General features: G+C 40.8%; 1 protein-coding gene across 17 annotated transcripts in view; it reads right to left on the bottom strand.

Moving 5' to 3' along the window:
* Window positions 1-2,330: 2,330 nt before the first annotated feature.
* Window positions 2,331-11,297, bottom strand: part of map7d3 (MAP7 domain containing 3) — a 32,512-nt gene continuing 23,545 nt past the window's right edge. For 11 of the 17 annotated variants that reach the window (XM_024261989.2, XM_024261990.2, XM_024261986.2 and 8 more), the window contains 10 exons: window positions 11,098-11,240; window positions 8,898-9,028; window positions 8,579-8,811; window positions 7,495-7,624; window positions 5,960-6,245; window positions 5,712-5,765; window positions 5,556-5,628; window positions 4,950-5,091; window positions 4,561-4,841; window positions 2,331-4,485 (listed from right to left, as the gene is read on the bottom strand). In XM_024261989.2, coding sequence (XP_024117757.1) covers window positions 4,478-4,485; window positions 4,561-4,841; window positions 4,950-5,091; window positions 5,556-5,628; window positions 5,712-5,765; window positions 5,960-6,245; window positions 7,495-7,624; window positions 8,579-8,811; window positions 8,898-9,028; window positions 11,098-11,240 — 1,481 coding nt within the window. In that variant the 3' untranslated portion in view covers window positions 2,331-4,477. The remainder of the gene's footprint in view (window positions 4,486-4,560; window positions 4,842-4,949; window positions 5,092-5,555; window positions 5,629-5,711; window positions 5,766-5,959; window positions 6,246-7,494; window positions 7,625-8,578; window positions 8,812-8,897; window positions 9,029-11,097; window positions 11,241-11,297) is intronic. The other 6 variants (XM_036210995.1, XM_024261988.2, XM_024261985.2 and 3 more) reach the window with 2 other exon arrangements.

Here is an 11,297-nt window from a genome sequence, read left to right on the forward strand (position 1 = left end):
GCCATGCCCTGAACTGAGCATTAGCCAAGTTCAGCATCTCCTTCAGACTGTCACCAACTTACAAGTTCTGCAGGAACAGGACCACAGGTAAGCTACGATCCAACCAAATTGATCTGAGGCAAGTTCTTAATCAAACTCTACCAATAAAAAGTCCTTTTCAAATGAAGTGAACAGAACTGGACAAAAAACTATACAAGCATAATGAATAAAAATAAAGTTCAGCCTCAAATACAAAAGGGGTTTATACAAATCGCCCCTTGTGTGTCTGAAAATTCATAAACCCTCTAAGGGGTATCACGGCAAGTCCAATAGTCCAGATCGACTGCCTGCGTTCTGGTGCAAAGATGGAGAGCTGCCCTCCTGAAAGACTAATCTCAGGGCTTGAGTCTTAGGTGCTGGTGTCTGCGCCAATGGTTTTGTGCACTCAAAGTGGGCTTAAGTCTCACCTCACGCCAGGGAATGACGCGTCACAGGGCCTCGGTCTGTTTCTTCTGCAGCTCAAACTGTCTGAATTGCGTCAGGTGACTGACCAAATAAGTCTTCTGCAGACACAGGTCCGTCCAAATAGGCCATCTGGTCTCTTTCCAGAACGTCTGATAGGGTCAACAACAGGTGTCTCTGAGCCACGACCGTAAAAGCCATCCCTCTTCCGAATGAGAGAGCTGCACGGAGACACATCAGAATATAATGTGTGCAGAGCCCAATGTCGTTCAGAAGGCGGCCACCTGGAAGCTGTGCAACAATATCTGCCAGACACAGCCTGATAGGTTTGAAGCATGGTCACAGAGCTCAGGCTGGGCTGTGCCGGTTTGCACTCAATAGATTTTCTCCACCTGAGCATCAGAAAAGCTTCGATGTTTTGATGGCAGTGTGGTGGGGACGGTCACACTGCTATGACTGTGGGACGGCATGAGATAAGCTGCCAAAGACGGTTCCATGGGGGGAGGATGGACCAGGTTTGCTGTCTCAGCATCCTCTAGGTCCGTGTCCATAGCCAGGCACAGTTGAGAGCTTAGACAGGGGTTTCCTCCTCAACGATGTTAGTTCGGATCGGAAGTCTGGGCAAATGGTTCTTCAGGCGAGAGGAGAATCCACCAAACCAAGACTTTCTCAGCAGGATTGGGACTCCATGTCCAACTTTGCCGCCACAAGGCAGTAGAAGGAAAGAAAAGTATAATCCTGGGAAACTGCCTGTTTTGCTAGTATGTGTCCTGCTGGAGGGAGGCTGCTTGTGGTTCACCTGCTACCCCTTTTTCTCCAGCTAGGTCTCCCATGAGCTCCATGTGGTCCTCTAAACCAACAGCGGGGTCTTCGACTGAGAGCTCATTGTTGGATTGGGATGAGGACCTGGTCCTTCGACTCTGACTGCAAGAGGTCCAGCTGTGGCACAAAAATCTTCTGCAGCTATTTCTACACAAGCTTCACAAACATCTCCAAAGTCGAGCAGACCATTTTTTTTAATACTAACTTGGTCATCAAGTTTACCTAGTGGCTAAATTAATTACAACTTTGGACTCTGGTCTTTCTAAAACCACCTGGTACCTTTTTTTTTTAGTTTTGCTTAAATTAAGCAGCTGAAGATTGGAATCGTGTTTTATAACCATGCACATAAAGCCTGCTTTTAAATGTTTGAAGGAGTTCTTGCATAATGCTGAGCCTAAAACATTGACTGAAATAGGAGATTTGGGCAGAGTCAGTCTGAAACATCCATAGACAATTATTTACCTCCTGTTCCGATATAAAAGAAACTAATTTAGTCACAATTTTATTGCGATATGGACACCACCATGTTGGAGCCATACAATGTCAGGAAGCAGGGATTGGTCCGAATCGGTCCGAGTCAACATGTTTATGGCAACCCCTTTCACCAATCAGGAGTGAGCCTGTTTGAAGTCTACACCCCTCCCTCTTGAAAGTAAGTTGCGGTGAATCTGTCAAACAAATGTTTCAAACACTTCATGTGGGGGCCATCAGGCACCACACACTTGTATTGAGGCATCTGATTGGCCAGTTTATAACTTGAATACTACAGAAAATAGTGTTAAAAAATTAGAATTAGCAAGAACATGTACAATTTTTTTACATGTATCAGAGCAAGAATAGTTACAAACATAATAATTGGGTAACATCTTTTTATTTCTCTATAGAAGTCTATGGGATTGTGGATTCTTGGGGCCCGAAAAGCTGGCTGCTGCCTTTTCATGTAATCTTTCATCAATTATCAGTTTCATCTTTGAATACTTGAACTGCTCTAACATTGATACTGAAAAATAAATCACTTGTTTGACAAAAAACACAGAATCCTTCAGAGTAATTGACACAAAAGCATCTTCATTTTCAACATTTTATTGTTTAACAGTCTGGATCATCTCTTCAGATACATTTATTGTACAAATGTCATTGTGATATGGGGTTATTACCAAATCTTTCAAAGAAATATTTATATTCACAGAGCAGCCCTACTGAAGCAGAGTGATTGTCAAGGCCGAGGTAAGGACATGTTTTACAGACGACACACTACTCAACCTCAATCTAAGGCACTGTTCTATCCTGTTGTGAGTACAAAGAGCCGTCAGCTCAGTTTAGTCCCCAAAAGACGCAGCAGGACCTGAAGTGTGTTTAAGCAGCAGGTACAGAATCCTTCTTACAGGAAGAACTTATGAGCAGAAACGAAAATGAGAAGAAACATGAGAGCATGGGGTTACGACAGAGAACATGAAGTTTCAGCCACAGATCACCAACCTTCTGCAGGAAATCTTACATTTCTGCTAAAGTCTGTACATTCTCTGTAACAACCAGTGACATTGCAGCCTTGTGTTTCCAGGAGGAATAACGTATGGATGATAAAAGCCTAGAAGCTCAATAACCTTGGAACATGAATGCAGGCTGGTTTGTGGAGACTGTTACATTCTTTAGACTCAGCCAAAGCTCAGATGATGAAGGCCCAGAGTCTTCATGCACAATAGTTTTAGTTTTAGGCTTTCAGCCAACAGAGAACAAGGAAAAAGTCAAAGTCACAAAAAAATTTCACTCTTGAATTTTTCAACAAAAGTGAATTTGAACAATTTGAACAGTTACTAAAAAAATGAACTTGAGTAAGAAGGAATCAAAACAAAGTGTGTTTCAATCCAAGTGAGCTCCTCGTACTACAGTAGAACAGATGAAACCTGAGCAGACACTCCACCTGTAACATTCATCCACACATCCTGGTTGTTGACATGAAACGTCCTCGGAGACACAGCCAGAACTTTTCCATCGTTCTGATCCATCAGCAAAGACCTGAGCAGCTTCATGCACAACCAACAGTCACACCAGGACTTCCTGGCTGCTCAAACCCAACCTGACAAGCCTGTCGCCTCACTGGACACGCCAGAAAGGAAAAAACTCAGTAACAGAAACTGCAATCATTCACAACCAGCCACTCCATCCTACCTATGGCTTTTTCTGCCTAATACTGATTATATACAATATAATACCACTTAAATAAATGTAGAAATGAATTTTACTATATAAAGAGACAGACAATTTCTATGTTATTAAATAGATGAAATGCATTTGTCAGGTAGCAGCTAGTGGGGGGGGGGGCTTAGTGGGAGGGAATAATATCTATACAAACCAAACTAAATGTGAAAATTTCAGCTGATTTCCACTCATTGGAAAGAAAGTTAGGTGATGTTAGTAAACATGTATTAAACGTAAAAGACAAAAATAAGACTAAACCTTAAACCCCAACCACAAACTGACAGCTGAATTTGAAGAAGTCTTTTATACTAATAAAAAAATCTACACTTTGTGTTTATAAAAACCTTTTAGGAGCCAAACAACGACACTACAACAGGATTTATAAAACCCATTTGAGGGAGGAAAATATCCTGTGAACGAAAGCACGACTCACAACCGAGTGAAAGCACATGACAGCAGAGATGGAACAAACCCAATGTGTTTTCTACACACTGACAAACCAGAAAGGGGTTGGGTTAAGGCCATGTAGCTGGATGCTGCCAAAAAGTGCAGCCGGTCAAGTACATTTGTGTAAACCACATGCAAAACGTTTGATATTAGTCTCTACCAGGGTCCTGGCAGACCAAAACATCAGAGCTCCAAGAATTCAAAAACCACACCGCCCCATGTGCATGTGTCACGCAAGAGAAAAAAAAAGACGACAAATTAATAAATTACAATAACTGACAAAAAACTTCACAATTATTGAACAAAGCACTGAAAGAGACCTGGAGCCAAAATGCTGGATAAACACATTTTCCCTGAAGCAGATATTTGTTTAAATATAAAGTTGGTACATTTGTTTTCTTATTGTGCAGGCGGGATAGGAAGCACTAGGGGTGGTCTTTCCACTTCATCATGTGCTCCTCCCATGGGAAGGAGAAGAGGAGAAAGAGGAGGAAGCTGTTTTGAAGGAACTCAGCTTGACAAAAAACTTCAGGAGTGCAACTTGGAGAGCCTTCCGATGAGCACGGGGTCAAATCTCTGCAGAAACACAAGAGGAGGGAGTTTGAGTCCATCAAGAAGGTCTAAAGCACCTGGGACAGAGGGAAACCTCACCTGACATAGCTTCTATGGGCTGATGAGAGGAATGCAGCGTGTTCGGGGGGGTTGCCTTGTCTTCAAAGGCCACTTTTGTCCCATCTGAGCTTCCGTCGCAGTTGATCATGTCCTGCTTACAGTCCTCGGCCTCCATCAGGGGCCGAGGCTTGGAATGAACATCAATGAGCTCCTCAAAGCTCCATTGGTTAGATTTCCCATTGAGGCTGGAAACCAACCCCACTTTGGTGGAGTCGTTCAGGAACTCTGAGCCCTCAATGAGGTGACCCTTTGGAACTGGACTGGAATGGGAAAAGATAAAATCCACAGTAGTTCAATTTTAAAATACATTCATTGATCAGATTCTTACTCAAATCCTTCTCAGCTCAAAAGTGATGTGGTCCTCGTACCTGATGGCATGAGTCTCCTCTGAGCCGTTGTTGTTCTCCTTGTCCTCCGTCTCTGGTTCTCCATTCATGCTGCACAGCTCCAGACTCATCACAGGCTCCTCAGGGTTCAGATCATCACCGTCAATGTCCTTCTCCATGTCGTCTGTTTGAATCACATCAATTATAGCTCAGCTGTAATTTTAGGACTCAGCAAATGCTGGAGAAAGTCCAGAGTTTGTGGCTCTTTGGCTTTAAGGTAATGCCAACAACTTGATTAAATATTTAATGAGCTGATAGAAAATGCCACGTTTTTTTTAATGGCAACAAACAGAAAAATAAAGGTAAAGTGGGATTTGGTGGGTTTTAGTCAGTAACAAACTAAGCCAAATGGCTCTTTTGGTCTAAGAGTGTATTGGTGTATACATTGTGTAGTGAGGAGTTCTACAGATTTAAACCATATATAATATATAATTATTGTAATAAACAAAGATGACCACTTTGCATATTTATTCTTTCATGGATTACTTTTAGAGCATAAGTCCAGCAATAAACCAGGGACCACTGTTAAATCTATATCACCATCAAACAGCCAAAATCTCCACAGAAGAGTGAGTTGGGACCACTTACTTTGGTTTTCACAGTTTATCTGCTCCATTTCGTCTTCATCTCCATTCTCCTGTCCACTTTTATCATCATCCTTCTAAAAACGAGACCAAATTAAGATGCCGGTCGATTTTCAGTTAATTAGTTCCAAGAGGTTCTTAGGGTCAAAGCAGAGTTTACCTTTGGGTCTCCTTGGTCCCCTTTTCTAGTTCTCTTCATTATTTCCTCAATTCTCTGAAGTTAAAAGAAAAAAGGTGAAAAGTAGTTTCAGTTTCTATGTGATTTACATAAAACAATGAACTACCTGCTGTCTTCAATCAGGTCATGGAAATACATATACATACATACATTATATATTACAAAATGTACTTTTAATAATCAGGTTTTGTTTGGGTTTCAGTGTTTTCATAATGGTAACATTTTTACACCTTTTTCCTCTCCATTCGTTCTTGTTGGTTCTGCTGCATTATGCGGTCTCTCTCGACACGGACTCTCTCTGCTTCTTCCAGGGCTTTGGCCTCGGCCTCCTGTCGTTCCTTCAGGAGCTCTGCCTGCTTTTGGGCTTCCTCTTCGGCCAGCCGGACCTTCTCCTCCTCTGCCAGGCGAGCTTCTTCTTCTTCCTTTATTTTTCTTTCCTCTGCAAGCTTCTTCTCCTCCTCCAGACGCTTTAGTCGAGCCTCTTCCTGCTGACGGTTCTCTTCCTCCTTTCTCAACCTAAAATGACCAAATTACATTTATTATCAAAAGATATTTATGGCCAAAAGGATATAAGGGAGGAGGAGGCTGGGTGTTAGGCTGGCTCACAGGAAACTTGGGTTTGCATTGAGCTTAATTTAGTGGATTCTTAGGCAAAACTCTTCACACTGCAGCCTAACAGGATCTCTCTGTGCTTTGAAAATACAGAGTTACTGTGTGACCCCTGACAGGATACGTGTATTGTGAACAACAACAAGAAGGACATGACCGATGTTGATGCTGTTGGATTGTTAGGTTAGAAAATTAGATTGAAAAGCATCTGGTAGCAGCTGATGGCGTTACTTGCTAACATAACTAAATTTAAATTTTACTAGAATACATTAAATGCGTGTATAATATTTTTCATAGAACAAACTGAGATCTGTTGGTTGTCTTTTTTATATTTTCTCTTTGACATTCATGCAGTGCCCTACATATTTTTTCTGACATGTTCCCCTGAGACATTGTGGGACGTATGATGGTGGCTTTGAACTCTGCTGACAAATTCTGGTTTGAATTTTATTTTGAGATGTTACAGATAGTAGGTTTCTGTCATTTCTGGAGCCTGCAAGTGTCCTTGCAAGTCTACCTCATCAGGAATGGCCTCCCCAGCACTCATGACTTCATTGGGGGGTGTAATAGATAATAGATAACATCCCTTCATGAGTTACGAGTTCACCTGCTGCAGATTTCCATCAAAGAAAAATAAAATTCTATGAGCTTTAACAAGCTCACCAACATAGTGGCACTACAAAGACTAGATTGAATGCTATTTTATTATTATAGATTTTTAGTTATTTTACTTTGCTCAATTTTGAGAAGATTTACTGAATAAAGGTTAAAATAAAGATTTTACAGGGCTGAATGATCCCAGTCAGGGGTTTTGGGAATGACTGAACATGTCCGGGAAATGACATCAACAAAGAGTTATAAAATGTACTCAAAGTTACTCAGACATTTCTGTAGATTTAGACACAATAACAAGAAATACAATTAACCGGATAGTATGCATGGGATTAAAACTCTAAAGTAGAAAAAAATGAGACGTGCTTTATTTATCATATCTGCACATCAGATGAGCAGGAAAATATTTCAAGGAAGAAGATATTAAGTCCAGTTGCTATTACTCAACTGAATGAGAGCCTTCACCAACATATATTGAATTCATTGAATTTGATAAAAGCTCTATGGAGTGAAGATCTTCAAATATCTGCTCCCATAAACTCACTTCTCCTCCTCCTCTCTCTGTATCCTCAGCTGCTCCTCTCGCTCCTTCTGCTCTCGCATCAGTCTGCGGTTCTCTGCCAGGATCTTGGCTGCCTCTGCAGCTGAGTTGGTGCCTGTCCCGCCTTTTGACTCTATTGGATGCAAAGAAAAACAGACACAAGCAGAAAAATAATGATCACCATGATGTGTATTTAATCTACTGATGGACAGAAACTATTTGACTAAAATTAAAAGAAAGGAGGAAATCATCATTTTAACAAAATGACTTAACTTAATTAAATAATATATATCTAGATATGTGATATCATTTGATTTATCTTTCAAAGTTCAAGCGTATTAAACAATATTTGCACTACTGCATTTTTTGATGAAGTGTTCAAACTCTTAAAAAAAAGCCATACACCTTCCCATCCAAATGGATGCAAATTTCAGTGAGGTTTGTCCACCATCAAACATTTGACCTTGCAGTGCTCGTTTCTGTCCACAGGGGGGCAGAAGTCAGGAAATATTCCCCCCCAACAGGATGTGGCTCCAGATGGGATTTCATCTGCCTCAGGCTCCACTGAGACTTTGAGCAGGCAAATCTTCTGCCACGTCAGAGTGCAGCACACACTGACAGCTTTCATGGATGGTCAATTAGAAGTGATATTGAAGCTGCATTACATCATGATCCCAAATGATCTCCAGATTAATTGTTTGCTTTAGACCTTTGGAAATCCAGCCATTGTTTTATGTGAAGGAGTTCATTTAAAATGTATAGTAATTTAAGTGTTCCTAGTTCAACTTGATTGGATTTTTAAAACGTTAAAGTGAATGTTGCCTGGAACAAGATGTGCTGAATGCCAGTAAGCAGATACTTTGTGAACGTTATCCTTGATCAGCACAGCAAAAACCTCCTGAGGTTTTTATTTTTTTGCTTCACATGTATTTGATTTCAGCTTGTGTGACCAAATATCACAGCTCATCTGCCAGCTCTGTAGCAAACATTCTGGTTGACAAAATAACTGAGTGTTTGGTAAATATTCATTCTATCAAATGATGACACAGCAGGTTTATTATTTTGCTATGTCTACTATTAGAATCACCGTCTTTCTCTTTGGTCTTGCTGGCATCAGAGGGCTGTGGAGCCAAAGGCTGAACAGGAGTTGGAGATCCTTGGTGATCTTTGGTCTTGGAGTCTCTTTTTCTTAAGGTCGGGGGTCCAGTTGGTGTGAGTGCAGGTTTCTGAATAGGTGGGGGCTTTGCTGATGTGGGTTGAGGAGATGGGGGGCGCTGTTTCATTGCGCCTGGTGAGGGTGGGCGCATCCTGGGACTTTGCCTTTTAGAATAAATGGGAAAACATTAGTGTGCGCAATCATAGTATAAAACCTGGACTGAAAATCAGACAACACCTGACAGTCTTACTTAGCTGCTGATGGGGAGGGGGTCCTCTTTGGAGCAGGGTTAGGGGCTGGAGACGGTGAACGGTTACGCCCAAGGGTGGAAGATGGACAAGAAGGCTGTTTACCTCCAGGTGACACAGAAGACTTGTCCTTCTGGAGTTACACACAAAAAGGACAGAGTTCATTAAGAGGAAACATTCCAGAAAAACAAAAAACCCGCTAACAAATATTTCTTCGACCCATTACTTTTAAATTACTTACTAAACACTGTTAATTAAACAGATCAAAACTTCTGACTCATTGAAGCAAAAACCTTAAACAAACTGATCACTGTATTTTCCGGAGTAAAAGTCACAGTTTTTTTACATAGATTATCCAGGGGTTCAACTTATACTCAGGAGCGACTTTTTGTGATATATTTTAAAACATAAATAGGCTCATAAATTTTTCCACTAGCAAATAGTTGCCCTTTAGCTGTAGTTTCTGTTATAAACCACTATAGGCCACTGTATTTTCTTCTGACAGTGCCAGAACAAAACAAACATTAGAGAATCTGACTGTTTTCCTCTTAAATTTTCATATTTTTCTATTTTTTTTCTTATTTTTCCCATTTCACATTTGTTATTCTTGTTTTTATTTTTTGCCATGGCAAATATAAAACTCCAACTAATACTTCAGAGTGACTTATATATGGTTTTCATCTTCTTGATTAGACTTTTTTTGTTCTGTACGATTTATAATAGATTGACAGTATTTTCTTAGACAAAGAAATTCAATTGTAGTTTTGTCTTCAGAGGCAAAAGCAGGCGCTCTGTTTTTCAGCATGAATTTAAAAAGCGTCAACACTAACACTACATGCACTGTTCTGCTTTGCAACTCAAAAAGGAACGGATTCCTCACAGAAGAAGCCAAGGGCATTATCCAGCTCAGGTTTTAGCGCATCAATTTTTCATGTCCCCGTGCTATAGTTAGCAAACGTAACGACAATGATCACCAACAAGGTCACAAGCATGCAGCACGGTACAGACTGAACCTTTGAATAAAGAGCACAAGGTTTAGTTCATTTGAGAAGCAAATCAACTGGAGGGAGTAATGTGGGGGAGCTGAACAAACACTAGTAGTTTTCATAAGGGTCACAAAAAGTCAATTTCTATTTACATTAATAGAAAAGAGATTATTATTTACAGTGAATCCAAGTTGAATTGTTTTGCCATCCCTGGTTGATACAAAAACAGGTGTCATGAGTGCAAAAATTTGGATTTTTTTTCCATTTCTTTCAAGTGCAACTTTAAGAATTCAAGTTTATCCACTTTAGCCTACATTTGTAACCTAATTATTCTGTTTTATTTCAATATTTGATCCAAAAAAATTCTTCTCAATAACATGGACAATGAACAAATTTGTAAGTTTAACTAGGAACACAAATAATATGCACATCATAAGACCCTCAGAGGTCAACAATCTTTTGACCTGTGCAGCTTTTTGACTCAGAGGAAACTCCGGAGTTCTCTAATGAATTGACGTGTGGACATCCTCATACAGTAGTCTGAAGAGAAAAAGCTAGAGAGAAGTGATATCAGGGTGGGGTTTTGCTTTGCTTGACCTGATCTGCACAGCCATGATGCCACAGTGGATCCCTTTGTCTCATTCTGTAACAATAGGGCCTTCACAGCCACAGAGGAGGATGAAAACAGCCAAATGACAAGAGGAGCCCGGCACTAAAAGCCACCCAGAGCACAGTGAGACGGAAGAGGAACAATGTGACAGAACTATGTCAATGTAGGAAGAAGGTTATATAAGAAACAGGAGGGGCAACATTTCCCTCTAATCAGCATCCTGTAGAAATACTTTGACAGACAAATGCAGCCAGCAAAGTGCAGAAAACAAATCAAAGCCTGCATTTATTTATCCGTGTAAAGTCCTGTCAGAGGTGGAGAGCCGATTATTTCCATGATAACTTATGCAGACTCTGTTTTTACCTCTTTAACACATTACAATTTGTTATCAATCTTTTCAAACTCCGTCAGCGTTCAAATATATGGATCATAATTTATAAATCCCTTAATACGTCAAGGAAAACTAAACTGTCTAGTTTTAAGGGAAAGAGCATTAGATGCAATGTTTTTAACACATTAATATGCTACGTATGAAGAAAATGTATTTTGAAAACGTAGGATGGGATAACTTCCTGTTTTTTTAGTTAATATGAAAGCAGTTCTCACCAGAGAAGGGTCGAGGGCTCCGTCGGCTGAAACAGATGTGGTCATGCCGCTCTTTTTTTGGCGGTCAATGCTGCGGCTGCGTACCGGTCCACGCGGCGGGGGCAGAGGACTGGCGGAGGCTGAACGAGGACACAGGTGACACTCTGGTAAAGGACACAGTCATCGCAGGACCAGGTGGGGGGGTCGAGGGCACAACCAGC

Source organism: Oryzias melastigma, unplaced genomic scaffold, assembly GCF_002922805.2.
Source record: "Oryzias melastigma strain HK-1 unplaced genomic scaffold, ASM292280v2 sc00355, whole genome shotgun sequence".
In the NCBI taxonomy this organism is placed as follows: domain Eukaryota; kingdom Metazoa; phylum Chordata; class Actinopteri; order Beloniformes; family Adrianichthyidae; genus Oryzias; species Oryzias melastigma.